At 43.1% G+C, this 18,490-nt stretch overlaps 1 protein-coding gene across 1 annotated transcript in view; it reads left to right on the top strand.

The window, feature by feature from the left end:
• rac3b (Rac family small GTPase 3b) overlaps nucleotides 1-15,211 on the top strand; it is a 24,012-nt gene extending 8,801 nt beyond the window's left edge. The window contains exons 3-6 of the mRNA XM_037691204.1: nucleotides 9,193-9,310; nucleotides 11,147-11,209; nucleotides 12,120-12,279; nucleotides 14,935-15,211. Of these exons, the coding sequence (XP_037547132.1) occupies nucleotides 9,193-9,310; nucleotides 11,147-11,209; nucleotides 12,120-12,279; nucleotides 14,935-15,065 (472 nt within the window). The 3' untranslated portion in view covers nucleotides 15,066-15,211. The remainder of the gene's footprint in view (nucleotides 1-9,192; nucleotides 9,311-11,146; nucleotides 11,210-12,119; nucleotides 12,280-14,934) is intronic.
• Nucleotides 15,212-18,490: the final 3,279 nt, after the last annotated feature.

Raw genomic sequence — 18,490 nt, 5'->3', positions numbered from 1 at the left:
CACACACACACACACACACACACACACACACACACACACACACACACACACACACACACACCATGACCATACAATGAGTGCTCTGACACAATGTATTAACACTGAAACATTAAATAGTTACTAAAATAAAGGAGGATGCTTTTACATAAATAATCTGACTAGTCTAGGGGTGCACCAATAAATCGGCCCTGATTTCCTTAATTTTGGGAATTCGTCTGATACTTGCATGAGAAACTGATTTTTTTAGTTTTAACAACAATTGTCTGAACTTCATTTATATTTCAGAAACACGACCTCGTGGCCAGTTAAAACAAGTTTGTATTGTTTCCAGGATATTGTTCCAGGCTCTGTTTTTCTATAAAATAAGATGGAGAATGGACGGTGCATTGTGACTTTATAACACCTGACAGTTATCAAACAAAATCTGAATCGGCAGGTCAGACTTTTTAGAAATTGGTGATCGACCAGAAAACTGCAGTCAGTGCACCCCTACTGACTACATCTCTCCTTGGTAAAGTTCATTGTGGAAGTTCATATTTATTTAACAAGTTTTTCAAGAATGCAGTGAAACAGAAGTAGAATTAAAACTAAGTATGGCCCAATACCTTCAGCAGCTTTAACGCTGAGCAGTGGGTTTGTAGGACTGAATGAGTCTCACTTGATTGTGGAGGCCTTTTGGTTTTCTCTTCTTACAGTGTTGCTTCAGCTCATTGAGGTTTGCAGACGTTTGTTTCTGTTCAGTCACATTGAGGTTCTGGATTTTGACTGGACCTAGGCTGTTTTCCTTTGGAGCCGTTCTGTTGTAGATTAGCTGCTGTGTCATTGTTTGCAGGGTCATTGTTCTGTTGCACCCTGTTGACTTCAGCGCTCAGACCGATGGCCTCCAGTTTGTAAATTATTTGGTCCACATAGGATTTCACATTCTACTTGATGAGCGCAAGGTGTCCAGGTCTTGTGGCTGCAGTTTAAGCCCAAATCATCACCCCTCCATCACCATGCTTGACAGTTAATATGAGGCGTGCTGATATTAGAGGTGGGAATCTGTAGGCAATTCACATTTTGATTACAGTTCAGAGGACTGCTATGCAACGATAAAATGATTATGATTTCATTTCAATGCATACATCATCACACCGCAAACAAAATCCTGAGCAAAGAATCTCTCAGACCTAAAGAGACCAGAGGTTTAGCTGCAGTATAAAACAGTTCTCATTCAACAAGGGTCTGGGAACAAAAGGCTGAGCTCAGTGACTGAACATTCTGTCTATGTTCATCTCCACACATCAAACGTTAGAGCACTCTGATCCGCTTTGTTTCCACCATTTTGTTTGTGGCTCCATGAACGTGTGGGAATTAGTCTTGGTATGTCTTCATACTAGAAGGATCCAGATGTTTGTTGGCTATAAAAGGTGCAACACAAGGCTGCGACTCTTGAACACTAGTTGTTGGCTCACAACAAATAACCATTGTTGTGGTCTGCTCAAAGTGTAAATTAATTTATTACATGATTTACTCTGAAGCTACAGAAATGTCCCAATGTTTTCTCTAGTTAGCTCACAAAAATGTACTCTGGCTACATAAAGCACAAACTGTGTCTCAGTCATTTAAAGAGTCATTGTGAATAAATTATGTTGACTCTAATGAATTATACATTCAGTCACATCACTCTACTGGGCAGCGAATCCATCCATCCATCCATCCGTCCGTCCGTCCGTCCATCCGTCCGTCCGTCCATCCGTCCGTCCGTCCACCCATCCATCCATCCATCCATCCACCCATCCATACATCCATCCATCCATCCATCCATCCATACATCCATCCACCCACCCGTCCGTCCGTCCGTCCGTCCGTCCACCCATCCATACATCCATCCACCCATCCATACATCCATCCATCCATCCATCCATCCATCCATCCATCCATCCATCCATACATCCATACATCCATACATCCAGCCATCCATCCATCCATCCAGCCATCCAACCAGCCATCCAGCCATCCATCCATCCAGCCATCATCTTCCTCTTGTTCCAAAGTGAGGTCGTGGAGGCAGCAGCTCGATCAGGGAGGTCCAGACATCTCTCTCCACAGCCTCTTCCAGCTCTTCTAGGAAGGACACCAAGGTGTTCCCAGGTCAACTGAGAGACCCGTCTCTCCAGTGTGTCCTGGGTCTCCTCCCAGTCGGACATGCCCGAAGCACCTCACCTGGCTCCTCTCGATGTGGAGGAGCAGTGGTTCTACTCCGAGTCTCTCCAGATAACTGAACTTCTCACCTTAACTCTAAGGGAGAGTCCAGCTACCCTGCAGAGGAAACTCATTTGAACCACCTGTATCCATGATCTCATTCTTTCTGTCACTACCCAGAGTTCATGACCAGAGGTGAGGGGAGGAACGTAGACTGACCGGTAAACAGAGAGCTTTGCCTTACCGCTCAGCTCCCTCTTCACCACAATGGACCGGCACAGAGTCCGCAATACTGCAGATGCTGCACCAATCCATCTGTCAATGTCACACTCCATTCTTCCCTCACTCGTGAACAAAACCCAGAGATACTTGAATTCCTCCACTTGAGGCAGAACCTCACCCTCGACCTGAAGAGAGCAATCCACCCTTTTCTGACTGAGACCATGGCCTCAGATTTGGAGGTGCTGGTTCCCAGCAACTGCTGGCCAATAGTTGGTAAACAGAATTCCCAAGGAAGTCTCCAGAATGTCTCACAAAGTTTGTGAGATTTTCAATTTCCTCTCATAGATGCTTGCAGCCTTGTTGCTTGAATTTTGAACATTCAACATTTGAACATTTTGAACAAGTTGTAATCGTTAAAGACCTGATCCAACTCTGCCTATTTTCATTTCAAACATACTCCAGTAGATTAAACTTCCCATGTCCCAGTGACACCAGAGTGCATCTTGAGCTCCTATGGAAGCAGTGAGGATGGACTTAGTTTACAAAAGTTTTTTCTGCATTTTAGTTTAGTTTTTGTTTGTTGTTTTGTTTTGTGTAACAATTGCAGCTATACCCAGATACCAGGACTGAAGAGAACAGGTCCCAAGACTCCGAGAAGGTTTACAGTGTGATAATACATCAGTTGTGCCATGGAGGGAGCTGCAACCCTGAAGAGCAAGGAGAACGGTTAATGATCTGTCAGCAGGGGTGATAATGTTTCTGCTGCTCTTTCTTATGGTAGGAATATGAGTCAGTTGTGGGGAAAGGTGACCCAATGGTTCCAGGCAGGAGGCAGGCAGGTGGTAGGAAGGTGTGGAGACAGCTGAGGAGGCACAGGAGAGCTTGAGGTCCACAGAGACAGGAGGACATCGGGGATTATACTGAAAGCCCAAAGAATATAAAGTTGCTTAATCTTTAGTTAAGTTCACAGTAAAAGGCTAGAACACAACTACTCTTGGCAGGTAATGCTCCAGCACTGACTGGACGTCCTCTGCTGCCTTTTATGCTCCTCCTGCTCATCAAGCTGATGGTCCTCAGGTGCTTCTCAGATGAGGCTGCAGGGAGCTGACAGAGCAGAAGTCCCACATTTTAGTTGTTTTTAAGACCCTGAACAAAACAAATAAATATGTTTTTACATAAACTGGGCACTTCTTAAAATGTTGAACTAAACATGAATCTAGAAGCTTATGTGTGCTTTTATAAGCTCTTGTTACAGCTGGATTAGTAAATCTGTGTGAATAATCTGGTTTCAGCTCACAAGTTAATACATTTTTTATTTGAAGATGTGGGGTGTATGTTTAGGAAAATCCTCCTGAAAAGTCTGTAAAGTGTGTTAAAAAGACGTTTCAGATCTTGTGAAGTGGGGTTTTGTGGAGCACTTTTAAATAATCCAACATTTTTCAGTCAGGTCATCTGGACATTTTCTTTTTTTTCTGAAACGTTTCACCTTCCATCCAGAAGGCTTCATCAGTCAAGGAAATACACAACACAAAACTGATTCTTCCCCCAACAGCTTACTCCAAAGTGCAACAAATCTGGATTATTGAGCATGGACTTTGTTGGTTTTGAACCAGTTTGACATGACTGTCGACGAGGGAGAGGGCCGGCACCAGAGGAGGGGGCGTGCCAAAGACACCATCTTAGCACCAACACAACTGGTTTGTTCCACTTTGGAGTAAGCTGTTGGGGGAAGAATCAGTTTTGTGTTGTGTGTTTCCTTGACTGATGAAGCCTTCTGGATGGAAGGTGAAACATTTTAGCACAAAAAAAAGAAACTGTCCGGATGACCTGACTGAAAATTGTTAGATTATATACCTGGATTATTGAGCATGGACTTTGTTACCTTTTAAAAATTATTTAACCAATCGTAGATAGCTTCTGGTGACCTCAGTTAAAGAAATAAAGTTAAGGGTTTCTATCCAACAGGACTGATAAGCTAACACCATGTAGCCAAGAGACCAAAGTGGACAGCTGCCTTCTTTAAACAACTCCAGGGTCCAAAATATTCCAGTGACTCATATGAACACACGCCATAAGCCTTTACACTGACATCTGTTTTGTATTACATTACGTTTTTGCATAATGGTATATTTCTATGGATATTTGGTTGGAGAGTGGTGGAACAGAGGATAGAGAAGGTGAACCTATGATTGGAAGGTTGCTGGTTCAACTCCCCGGACTGATAACATCAAAATGTGGGTGGAAAAGTGAAGCACCCACACCTGCCTCCACTCTCATTCGCCCCACTCTGGGCCCTTGAGCAAGGCCCTTAACCCCCAGCTGCTCCCAAAACAGGTCTCTCTTGAAAATGAGTTCTCGTGACTCAATGAGACTACCTGGATAAATTAAGGTTAAATAAATAAAAATTACAAGCTGAAGTAGCAACAGCTGTGACTTGTTGCATTTTGGGGGCTTCTGGGGCGTCACAACTTGCAGAAATCACAATATTACTGCCAAATTAAATGCAGAATATTATTCTGGCATTGAGTAATGGTAGAACAATCAATTGGCTGAACAATTCATGGGACTGAAATTTACCACTTTAAAAAAATGCAATTAGTCATACCACTGTGTATTTAATCAGTTGCAAAGAAGGAAGATGAAGCTGCAGCAGCATCTGTTAAAACCAGCTAATTGTTGCCCACAGTTTAAAATTTTCAGCAAGACTGTTTTTCTTTATATTAATTTTGTTTGCAAGTTCCTCAAAGTGTTGTTGAATACTGTACATAATATCATATTTAAGTTAAATGAAAGTACATATTGGCCAGCCAGACATGTATCCTTCCTTCAGATGGAGAAACAGGCCTGTCACAAAGACTGTTGCATCTAAAATGCACTCTGAACCACAGGAATGTATTCACTCAAATGGGAGCTTATTTGTACATGAGGACATGGAAATACATTATATACATGGACTCTACTGGACTATGTTAAGTTCTGCATTGAAAAAGTGACAGTGGATAAAAACATTCAGGTTTTCCATCCTTCCATCCATCATCTTTACCCACTTCTTCCTTTTTGGGTCACGGGGGTCACTGGTGTTCATGTCCAGCAGTCACTGTGTGACAGGTGGGGACACCTGGACAGGTCTCCAGTCCATCACAGGGACACATAGAGACAAACAACCATTCACTCTCTCACCTAGGGACAATTTAGAGTTACCAATCAGTCTAACATGCATGTTTTTGGTCTGTGGGATGAAATCGTAGAATATGGAGAAAAAGCATGCATGCACAGAGAGAACATGCAAATTCCACACAGAAAAGACCTAGATCGGGATTTAAACCAGTGACCTTCTCGCTGAGAGGCAACAGCTCTGCTATCTGTGCCACCGTTCCGCCCTACATTCGGCAGCTGTGGCTGAGTGGTTAGAGCAGTCGTCCTCCAATGCAAGAGTTGGGGGTTCGAATCCACCAGCAGTCACATGCCGAAGTGTCTCTGGGCAAGACACTGAACCCCTCGTTGCCTCTGATGTGTGTCCCATCAGTGTATGAATGTGATAAATCACTGATTAGTCTTTTTAGAATGATTTGTTCAATTATCTTTGTAGAGATCTAGTATAGAGCTGTATGAATGGGTAAATGAGGCACAGATTGTTGTAAAGAGCTTTGAGTATCTTGAAATAAGATAGAAAGGAGCTGTATAAGTACAGTCCATTTACCATTTACATTCAGGTTTTCCCCAAACGAAAACATTTGGATGACCAGCCAGGTCTGCAGATGCCCCATGGCTTGCAACACTGCTGTCAGGTGGAGTGATAGAGCTCTATAGTGTTCCAAAGTCCATGCTCAATAATCCAGGTAAAAATCAATCAATGTTCAGTCGGTTCATCAAGACGGTTTATTGTGTTTTTTTCTTTACAGTGCTGCTCGAGCTGACCTGATAAGTGAAATTCAGAAAGCTATAAGACTAGAGGTTTATATTTTCAGTAATAACCCATGGGGGTGGGGCAGAGCCTACAGAACATCACAAACTACACAGGCTGTGACATGAGAACAGGTGACCTGAGTGTGGCCCTCTGCTTCACCAGGTTCCAACATCCGTCCGCTCACTGTAAGGGAGCATGACATGAGTTGGATGCAGTGAACCCCAGAAAGGCTGCTGGCCCAAATAGAGTACCTGGCAAGGTTCTCAAGACATGCACACATTAGGTCGCTCCCATCCTCACCAGGATTTTCAATCGGTCACTGGCACAAGCAGTTTCTCCCCCTGCCTGAAGTCTGCCAGAATCATCCTGGTGACAAAGACATCTCCTGCAATCAACTGTAACGACTATCACCTTATTGTTGCTCTTACACCCAAAAATATAAAGTGAGAGACTTCTTCTTCAGCAGATCAACCCATACCAGTTCACATATCAAGCGACTGAAAACACCATGTCCTGCTGAATAACATGGAACAGCAGCACAGTTATGTGAGGATGTTGTTTGGGGATTATAGCATTATTATAATTGTGGCATTAACACAATTATCTCAGACTTTTTGATCACCAGACTGGAGCTCCTGTTTACAAATGTCTAAATAATGGATTTCTTTTTTTTTTCATCATTTGGCCTCAAACTGTGAGATTTGTCCTGTGAGCACTGATTCTCCTCAGGGCTGAGTCGCCTCCTGCGCTGTCCCAGCTGTCTGCATCACTGCAGTGTAGCCCATAAAAACAACGCCATTGTCAAATTTGCTGACAACACCACAGTGGCCGGACCATTCTTCAGGAGTGGGTGAGGCAACAAACAGTCTTGAAGTCAACAGCCTGGTGTTTATTGAATAGTTTGGTGTTGAACACCACACAAACAAAGAAGTCCTGGGCTTCAGGAAACAAAAAAACTGACCCAGCCCTCTTCTGCATCAATGGTGAACGGAGAGGGTCCACATCTTCAAATTCCTTGGTGTCCTCATTTCTGCTGATCTCTTCTGGGCAAGTCAAACGTCAGCCCTCATCAAGTAGGCCCAGCAGAGACCAGAGACACGTCCTGTGTTAGTGTTCTGTCTGGTTGTTGCTTTCTTCCATTAACCACCTTTTACAGGAGCTGGGGAGTGGGCAGAGCTGAGAGCCCACGTCTGTCTCCACTACAGATAATCACTGTCTCTTACTTATGGCTGAGTTGGACTACAAGTCTTCATTGGACCGTTGATTACCACATGGTGATGATCAGTCAACCATCCCAGAGCTTTCTTTCTTCTTTCAGCTGCTCCTTCTTCAGGGATCGCCACATCGAACTAAGTCGCACGAAGACTTGGCAGTTATTTTTACGCCAGATGTCCTTCCTGATGCAACCACAGACACCGAGCTACCACAGCCTCTGTGTGGAGCAGAGAGCTGATATCTAGGACACCCGGAGGAGCAGATGGTGGGGGTTAAGGGCCCAGAGTGGGACGAACGGGGGCGGGGGCAGGTGTGGGGGCTCCACCCACCCCACCCACATCCCCATTGCCGTCGGCACCGGGGCCCGAACTGGCGATCTTCCGACCACAGGCCCACCCTCTCCAACCCCCGCGTCACCACCCCCCACAATTCACTTCTTGAGCAGATTATTTGTGTCATTCCAACATCTGCCTGGCCTACCATCACTTACCTGAGATCCTCTCCTTGAACCTTGAATTTTGGAATCCTTCCATTATCCACCAGGACCTGGAAAAGAAGATTATGTCAATATAACCCACTTCATAAAACAAACAAGTTGTGATAATTTTGTCAGCTTACTGGAAACCTTGAACTCACCATCTATCATCCTGTAGGTCCTCCCTTCTCCCGTCGCCAGCTACACTCACTAAAATCTAACCACTTACATTTTTACATCATCTGTTGTCCAGTTTGTTCATCTCCTGGTACTCTGAACTCTTTATTATTGTATAATTACCATTTATATCATCCTGAGGATCTTCAGTAAGAACAACAAGGAGATCTTTGCAGTTGCATGTTGAATTTCCTCCTGATTTCTAAAGACTGGCGTCGGCCGTAGAGAGACCCAAATCTGTTGACCACTACTGTGGATGTGGAAATGATACTGTTTGTATAAACCATGTTATTATTCAATGATATTATATTGAAGATTGGAACTGTAGCTGTTTTAAGATGGACATAGATCTATGTTGGTCATATTGACAAACAAATATTGACTTGTCCCAATGGACCCACTTCCAAAATGTACTGCTGCCATTTTAAAACAGTTCCAGTCTTCAAAGTTTCAGGGTAGTTTGTATAAATGTTATTATTTCAACCTTTATACCAGTGGTCCCCTAGATGCCCCAGAAGTGCTATGTATTGCTACTGCTGGCACTATTTACATTTATAAATAACCACAAATAACATAAATAAATAAATAAATAAATAAACTGTGTAATGTGAAACTGACTGCAGTATAAAGATTTTTAAAGAAGTGCTTGTGTGAATCACTGAGATCTTTGAGGCTGGAGTTTTTTTAGATTGCACAATCCACTTTGGTCTAAGCTTCAGTCCTGTCAGGATTGAACTTTATTTCTTGAAAGTGAGATTGTTCAAAGAGTTATCTACAACAGGCATGGTATAAATGATTTTTAACTGTTACACAAAACTCTACTCCTTTAAAATATGATTATCTTATTTTTCAAACAATTTAGAAGATCTGATTTCTCTTTGGCTGTGTATTTATATATATATATATATATATATAAGGTTGAGCTCATTTCATTGTCCAAATATATATTTCTGTTTAATGGTTTGTACTTCTAACTCTCTTTATGTGGTGATGTGTATCCTCTTTCCCACAGCTTTGACAACTATTCTGCCAATGTAATGGTGGATGGGAAGCCAGTGAACTTGGGCCTTTGGGATACAGCAGGACAAGAGGACTATGACAGACTCAGACCATTGTCTTACCCACAGACGGTATTCGCATTCCTCTGCTCTGTCATGGGGAAAAACACAATCCAAATGTTGTCCCATAGTTCAGACACAAGGTGCAACGCTGAGTTTCAAGGACAACAAAGGGAGTCTTTCACAAAACATCAATGTTAGGGTCAGGCAACAAACTTATAGGACATGACTTTGTCCATCACTTTTTTTAAAGACAATTTTTTCCCACTTTATTTAAACTGAGGGGCATATAAAATGTAAGACTCAATCAGGATTACTGTCCTATAACCTTTGGTTGTGGCCATAGATGAAAATACTAAAAAAAGAACAAAAAAAACCTGATGTCCCACCTCACCCCCAAGTAATTTATTTAATAGAACTATACGTTAAGTAATACAAAAAACGGAACGCATACCCAACCTTTTACACAAGCAAAATAACTCCTACCTATTCTTTAGCAATTTTCTCGCAATTCGGAGTTGCCAACTTTTTTGGGTGGGCGTGCTGTTACCTTTCTCAGGGGTTGCCATAACAAGCAAACTTGGAACTCACATGAAGATTTGGCAATTGTTTTACACTGCATGCCCCTCCTGACGCAACCACCGAGCCCGTGTGTGGAGCAGAGGGTTGCCATATAGGGTGCCTGGGGGAGTAGATGGGGGGCTGTTAAAGGCATTACTAAAGGCAAATGAGGGTGGAAGCAGATGTGGGATCTTTTCCTTTACCACACAAATTTTGTTGTAACTGTCAGGGGATTCGAGCTGGCAACCCCTTGACCCAAGGGTTCTCTCCAGAAATTGCAGCCCAGTGGGATATTGGCTTTAGAGGAGCCTCCTTACACTGGCTGTGAACTGCCACAGTGCACAGTGCACACCGAAGGCCATGACTTGAAGAGGCCAGTAGAATCACAGCATCTGCAAAGAGAATAAATGAGATCTCGCTGTCCCCAAAATAGACCCTGCACGTAGAGATCTTGTCCATGAACACCACAAACAGGATCAGACAGAAGGGACTAGCCTCGTCCCGTCAGCACAAACATCTGTGTGAACAGCTTGCCAGTTGTTGAGGTGATGGTCAGCTGTTGAAAATGATTAGCATATCACCCAACTTTAATAGACATGGTGATGTTACATTCATTCATTCAACCTTTATTTAGACAGCTTAATCCCATTGAGCCTCGAGGACTCATTTACAAGAGAGACCTGATTTCAACAAAGAATGATGACACAATGGACAATCATAAAAGACACATGCAAATTTTTTTTTAAACAAATTAAAATAAGATGGCAAAAATAGCAAAAAAACAGCTAGATCATAAGGTGAATGTAGAAAACTAAAAACAGGAACATGTCTGCATTGGTCCCTGCCAGGAGTCCAACAGATTCTTAAAGACACTTAGAGAGGTCAAAGGTCGAGAGCTTCAGATCTTTTTACAAGATATTCCAGGAAACAGGAGCGGAGTAGGAGAAGGCCCTTTTGTCTAGTTCAGTCCTCACTGAGGGAACACTGCAGGTAATGATGTCCTGAGAGCGCACGCTGTAGCTGCACTCACACAGAGACATGTAGGAGGAGATGTATGAAGGCTGCAGACCAGGAAGTGAAAATGTGAAAGGGGAATAGTGGATCAGTGCATACTCTTTGATTTGATTTTTATTCTTTCACCATTAGTTTACATTAAAGGCAATAGTTTATTCTTTTTTAACTTTATTTCTATTATTTAGAGGTTACAGTCTGGTAGAGATCCTGCTAAAACGTGATCTAGTTCAGAAAACTGTAATAAAACAATAAGTAGAATTTATACACACACAGAGAAACAGACACACACAAAGATTTGATTCTCAACTAGTCATTTCTCTGATTTTCTCCCAGGATGTGTTCTTGATATGCTTCTCCCTGGTCAGTCCGGCCTCCTTTGAGAACGTCCGAGCTAAGGTCAGTACGCTGACTGACCACCCACCCCCTCCCTCTTTGTTCCCCTCCACGCCGAGTCTGACCACTACGAGGCACATCTATGGCTCCACCTGGTTTGTGGCACACCTGCTCTGCCCGCTCAGTCCTCGTCTTAGAATGCTCTGGATCTTAACGGAGCCTCCTGAGGACGGAGGACAAAGAGACATTGTAGGACGAGGCCTGAAGGAGTTCTGACACTCTGTAGAGGAAGCTGGAGGGCCGGCTGTGGTTTGGTCTGCTGAGCATCATGAGATGCTCTCAGATGAAATCACGCTGTAAACCAGGTCCTGGCATCCCCGTGCAGAGTCTCTGTGTTTCTGGTGTGACAGGATCTTCTCATTGCTTGATGTGGAATGTGATCGGAGGTCATTTTGCCAAAAATCTGTACTTATGTTCTAAGATTATTGAAAAACTTTTTTAAATGTAGCCACAACTTCAATTCTGCTTTTTAGCAACAGGAAACAATGTTTCTCCTAGTTAGCTTGCCATGGAGGGGTGCTCATCTCATCCATGATTTTTGTTGATGGGGAGGGATGGAGACATGTCTGAGCGCAGCTTGTACCAACAGTTTTTGAGCGGGGGCAGGGGTTGTTCAGCATGAGGGAAGAGGCACATTTAGCTTTTTAGCTAGAGAGCCTGTATTTTGCACTGCTAGCTTAGTGCTATATCAGTGCCGGGTGGGGGGGGAATTAGGTTTGGTAGGCGGGGTGCTCAGTTCCGTTGACGGGGTGGGGCACCCCGCTTGTATAATGGTAGGGGAAACACTGGGAGAAGGTGCAGTATGTTCTGCTTCTGCGATAATCTAACTTCTGTTTTTTCCCCCTCTTCCACTGGCATTGTCTTTCGTTTATTCATACGTGCTGTGTGTGTGTGTGTGTGTGTGGTGTGTAAGTGGTATCCTGAGGTGAGACACCATTGTCCCAACACACCCATCATCTTGGTGGGAACAAAACTGGATCTGCGAGATGACAAGGACACCATTGAGAGGCTGCGGGACAAGAAGCTGTCCCCTATCACCTATCCTCAGGGTCTGGCTATGGCCAGAGAGATTGGTGAGGCTGTGTGTGTGCCTGTAAACATGCCTCTAAACATGTTTTTAGTCCGTTTTTATCTCTGTCTGTCTGTTAGCAAAATATCTCAAGAACCATTAAAGGGCTTTTAAAGTAAATTGCAGAAAGTAATCCTTAAATGTGCATCTACAACTGGTTACCTTTTGCAATAAACCCTGTTCAAATGGCCGCCACAGTCAACTGGTCTTAGAAAACACAAAGTTTGCTATAACAGTTTTACAGATAATGACCTAAGATTTGGTGTGGTAGTAGCTGAACCTGATCCCCAATGCTTATTCTGAGCAGTATCAAACTGTGAGAACGTTTGCCATAACTATATGAAGCCAGCTCTGTCTGTTTACAAGAAAACTTGTGTGCTACTGAACTGTTTTTAAAGAAACTTTCAGGAAATAATCATTAGTTATAACTTTACAAGTGATAATCCTTTGGAGCCAACTCAATTCAAGATGGCTACCAAGGCCAACTGAGCTTAGAATGCACAACAGTGATATAACTCATTTTTACAAGCACTGAGCCAAGGAGTTGGGTAGTTGCTGAGAGTCATTCACAACATGTACTTCAAGTGCTTCTGGTGTGAGATCTTTGCTCCAAACTTTGGAGTTCGCTCTTGGAGTCAACCGTGTTTGTCTATTAGCAAAATATGTCATAAACCACTGTACAGATTGTAAATGGACTGTACTCATACAGCTCCTTTCTATCTGCTCAAGATACTCGAAGCACTTTACAACAATCTGTGCCTCATTTACCCATTCATACAGCTCTATACTAGATCTCTACAAAGATAATTGAACAATTCATTCTAAAGAGACTAATCAGAGCTTTAGATCAAATTCATACACTGATGGGACACACATCAGAGGCTATGAGGGGTTCAGTGTCTTGCCCAGGGACACTTGGGCATGTGACTGCTGGTGGATTTGAACCCCCAACTCTTGCATTGGAGGACGACTGCTCTAACCACTCAGCCACAGTCCAATGAAGATGGCCACCACAGCTAATAAATATAGGCCAAGATAAAAATTGTTATAACACTGTCCTTTTTACAGATACAGAGCTACGCTTTCATGTCGTAGTAGTTCAGAGTCACAACTCAGTATTACACCATTCTGCTCGTATGGTAGTCCCTCACTTACAGTGGGGGTGACGTTCCAGATGCCTCAGCAATAAGTGAAAATCCACGACGTAGGGACATTATATTTATCTTAGTATTAATTTGAGTATTTATATATATTTTAAGGGTTTGTAAACCTTTCCACACTCTTGCAATGTTCTTAACAATGCTCTTAACTCTCTAAATGCTCTAAAAGAGTACAGCGAAAGAGAGCAGACAGACTGATCGGGTCGTGCTTGATTATTTTAAATAAACAATCCATGCCACTCACTTTGGTGAGGCCAGCTCTCTCAGCTGTCTGCCCCCCACCCCAATCCCCCGGAACTCTCTCACGTCCAGGCAGGAGCTCGGCCGCCCCGTACGGCCTCTCCTCGGCCGGCTCTCCTTCTGGCTAGTCTCCCTCCCCTCCAGCGGGCCGGGGAAGGACTTCAATTTTCCCTCGACCACACGGAACCACCTGCCGGGTCCTGGTTCAGATGCGAAGGGGGAGAAGCATCCCGAGGGGGTTGACAGCCTCAGAAAAAGAAAGGAGGGGTGGGGTCTGTCTTTGCCCATCACTGCTTTAGGAGCTTCAGTGAGGCGGATACCAGAGTGATGGTCACCTTCCATCAATCAGCAAGTTGTGTGTCATGTACAGTCTTACATTGAAAGCCTGCGAAAGAGTGAGTCCGCAAAAGTCAAAACGCGAAGTATCAAGGGACTCCTGTAACTTTTATTTTCAAGGTTTGATCAAAATGGCTAAAAAAAAATGGTTACCGTTAGAAATAATGTTGCCACATCAACATCCAAGATGGCTTCCACCATACCTGTACATATGTGACCTTGTGGCTTAAAAACTTCAAAAATCAGCAATGTGTTGACTTGGCACATTGTTTATGTTTTATATGTGTGAACCGACCACCCCAACCATTTGAAGAAACTATGCTTCCTTGTGTTATATTGCTTATGAGTATAGTTTCCTCAAAAGAATGGGTGGCCAAAGGTTGTGTGTCCAAAGCCACCACTGGCCACCCCGTAGCTCCACCATTGCACCTGGTGGTGGTTAATCAGCGTCCTCCACCCACCAGAATCCATCACACTGTGCTGCAAAGAACGTCTACTTCTGTTCTCCTCCACAGTGTAACTCCTACCCACTTTAATATCTTTCACCAAAAGCATTCAGGTTTACTTAGATTCACTGCTCAGTTCAGTCCGAGTCTTAAATAGTCTTGAAAACGACAAACATTCACTGTTCAAATCCCTCAGCGATGGGGGACATCGGCGTACCGCTTGTTAAAGATGATCTTTGTTTAAAACTCTGGCTTGAGTTTGGGCATTCCTTCAAGGAATGTTTGGTCTTTAGCTTCTTGTAAATGGCATCATTAACGCTGAGCATTCAGGACTGTAGCCCTCAGTCTCAATTCAGAAGTGATTTTCATAACCTCGGTTTGAGAAAATAGTTTCAATTTGACCTAAATGACAAGATCCACCATTAGTCAGAGCTGTCACAGAGAGCTTCTGTCATCGTAGTATCTTTTGGTCCCCAGGTGCTGTGAAGTACTTGGAGTGCTCTGCGTTGACCCAGCGAGGGCTGAAGACTGTATTTGACGAGGCCATCCGAGCCGTGCTCTGCCCCCCACCAGTGAAGAAGAGGGGGAAGAGATGCACCATGTTCTGAGAGAAGACACCGCTGTAACAAAACACTGCGTCACCATAAACAATAACCACTATTTCTCTGAGAGGATGAGACAGAACATTAGTGAGAGCGAGTGTGCAATTCTGTAATTACTTAATATTGGTGTTTTTGCAAAACCACAGTGGTGATAATAAGATGGATATTTAAAACATTTTCTAACTTTACTGAATAATGTAATAGGTTCTCTGTGAAAGACACTGGTTGGCTTTGTACCCATGAAACCGGTTTGTTGCCAGAAGGACTGCAGAGCTCCTCAGAACTCATCTCCGTGCTTGCTTCAGTTAATGCAGTGGTGATTAGATAGAGCGTAAACTGTGAATAGGCTTCTAGACGTGAAGCTACTCTCAGCTTCTTATCTAAGATCAGCAAGTTACAACAACCGTAGCTGTAACAGTATTGGGCGTTACTAACATTTTTTCTAAATAGGTCAGTAATGAACTCGTCAAAATGTCGGGATTAGACCATTTAATAAGTTGTTCACTAAATAGGAAGTTATTGTTTATTATTTTTGGCTCCTAACTACATTTAAATAACTCCAAATGAACGTGTCGTTGAGTGGAGCTAACAAATACAACCTTAGTTGTTTTGTTTTTTTTAAAGGTAGGGCATTGAGTAAAGTATGAATAAAAACAATGTAATGATTTGTGAATCTCATAAACCCATATTCTATTCACAATGAAACATATTAAACAGATCAAATGTTGAAATTAATAAAATGCAATTTTAGTGGAAAATTATGTGATTTTGAATTTGACAGCAGCAACACATAAAAACATTGGGACAGGCAACTTTTCTAGCAGTTCAACAGTCTTGGGTGCCAAAGACACCATCTTAGCACCAACATAACTGGCTTGTTCCACTTTGGAGTAAGCTGTTTGGAGGAAGAATCAGTGTTGTTGTGTGTTTCCTTGACTGATGAAGCCTTCTGGATGGAAGGTGAAACGTTTCAGCACAAAAAAAGAAACTGTCCAGATGACCTGACTGAAAATTGTTGGATTGTATACCTGGATTATTGAGCATGGACTTTTTTAGTCTTGGGTACTCTTTGCCAGGTTTTTGTTTCAAGATGCACCAGAAGTTTTCAACTGATGAGATGTTTTAATTGCAGATCGTTAACCCTCTGCCCAGTTCTACATCCTCGCTCCTTTTACACCCAGCTGAAATGTTGCTAATTATTGAGTGGCAAAATGTTTCTTAATCATTACCTTTGCAGCTTTTTGTTGCCTGTCCCTATGTTTTATGTCTCAGTAATCAGTCTAGTCCCTCAGTGTAAAAGGGGACATTTTTCTGATTACAAAATAAACTTCAGATCATTTTTCAGGTGTTGATTGTTGATGGTTCACGAAGCGTTTACCTTGCTGCTGTATGTTCAATGTCCAGTTTTCCTTATGTTTGGTATTTGAGACGTAAAGGAACGTGTCATGCTGCACTATGACTGACAAGTCTGACAGCCTGTTAGAGCACCGGAGCATTGGCATCAGAAGCATTTGTAATGTGGGGGGGGGGGGGGGGCACATTGGTGTGGGGGTCCTCCCCCAGAAAATTTTGAATAAAGTCAATGGTATTTCCTGCGGGCAGCACGGTGGCGCAACTGGTAGAGCTGCTGCCTCTCAGCGAGCAGGTCCCTGGTTCAAACCCCGGTCCAGGGGCATTTCTGGGTGGAGTTTGCATGTTCTCTCCGTGCATGCGTGGGTTTTCTCCGGGTACTCCGGTTTCCTCCCACAGACCAAAAACATGCATGTTAGGCTGATTGGTAACTCTAAATTGTCCCCAGGTGTGAGTGAGAGAGTGAATGGTTGTTTGTCTCTATGTGGCCCTGCGATGGACTTGCGACCCATCCAGGGTGTACCCCGCCCCTCGCACAGTGATTGCTGGACATGGGCACCAGCGACCCCCGTGACCCAAAATGGAACAAACGGGTAAAGATAATGGATGGATGGATGGTATTTCCTGCTTTCTGGTGTATTTTAACAGGTTGTTAACATCTACATTTACCTACATAAGTAAACACGATTCAATAACTATGAGAGCATGGCACAATGCCCCCCCACACACACACCCCATTTGACAACTGCCAACACTAACATAGCTCTAAGCTAGCGGCACGCAATACAGATGCAATAGTGAAGATGCTACAGACGAAGCTCTGCTTCTGTCATACATCCTAACACCCCCGACCCCATGACCCCGATCAACAACAGCCCGCACTAACGTGGTGCTGTGCACAACACAGAGGTGTCTCCCCCTCCTCCCCCCACCTGTCAAGTGACCTCGGAGAAACACTGCATGCAGTGTGGTGACTTGCTGTAGGTAACCAAGAAAATCCGGAGTGGACTTTTAGTGGTTTGAGTATTCTCCTATAGATCAAGTGGAATGGATTAGTTCATGAAGAAATAGAAACAGTGCTGGTTGAACTAATGTTTCATGATAAATGTGTGTGTGTGTTTGGTGGTGGTGGGGGTGGGGGGTCCAAACGAATATTTTTTAAATATGAGGGGGACATGTCCACTTCATATATAACTGTTGCGACGCCTATGATTGGGCGGCTGTGTATATGCAGGACTTTTATATTGAAGGTACAGCCACACTTTTCTGTTGTACCTCCAGAAATACAAGAAGGCAGCTCCTAAAAAACAAAACAACGATTGGGCTCCAATTCTGAACATAGAAGAAGACGGAGGTACTTGGTCCATCGTCATTGGTTTTGATGGTTTAGGCGTTTGATGTGTTTACTATGTTTCATTGTGAATAATATATAGATTTTATGAAATTTGCAAATCAGTGCATTCTGTTGTTTTTTTGTTTTTTAACTTTTTACACATCTCAACTTTTTGGCTTGAGGTTGTACTAGGATGTTGTCTGAATACAGTAAAGGCTCTGACAGTTTGCTAATCATTTTATAAAGTCCTTTTTAAAATTAGGTTAGTCTGTGTTTATATCGGTTTTATTCGTTATTGATATTTAATTTTATCTATTATAACATTTAATTTTGAGCCTTTTTGCAACATGAGGTTATTTAGAAAACAGAAGTTAGACAGTCAGAGACTATGATGACACTTTCATTTAATGGTAACACATTCATACAGCGCTCTACTACACACACACGTTCATACAGCACTACTGCACACACACATTCATACAGTGCTCTACTACACACACACGTTCATACAGCACTCTACTACACACACATGTTCATACAGCACTCTACAACACACACATAACTCTACTACACACACGTTCATACAGCACTCTACTACACACACACATTCATACAGTGCTCTACTACACACACATGTTCATACAGCACTCTACTACACACACATGTTCATACAGCACTCTACTACACATACATGTTCATACAGCACTCTACTACACACACATAACTCTACTACACACACGTTCATACA

This window comes from Nematolebias whitei, chromosome 17 (assembly GCF_014905685.2).
Source record: "Nematolebias whitei isolate Nwh7 chromosome 17, NemWhi1, whole genome shotgun sequence".
NCBI classification, from domain to species: domain Eukaryota; kingdom Metazoa; phylum Chordata; class Actinopteri; order Cyprinodontiformes; family Rivulidae; genus Nematolebias; species Nematolebias whitei.
Note: the sequence above shows the minus strand (reverse complement) of the source record. Positions and strands in the feature narration are given on the sequence as shown.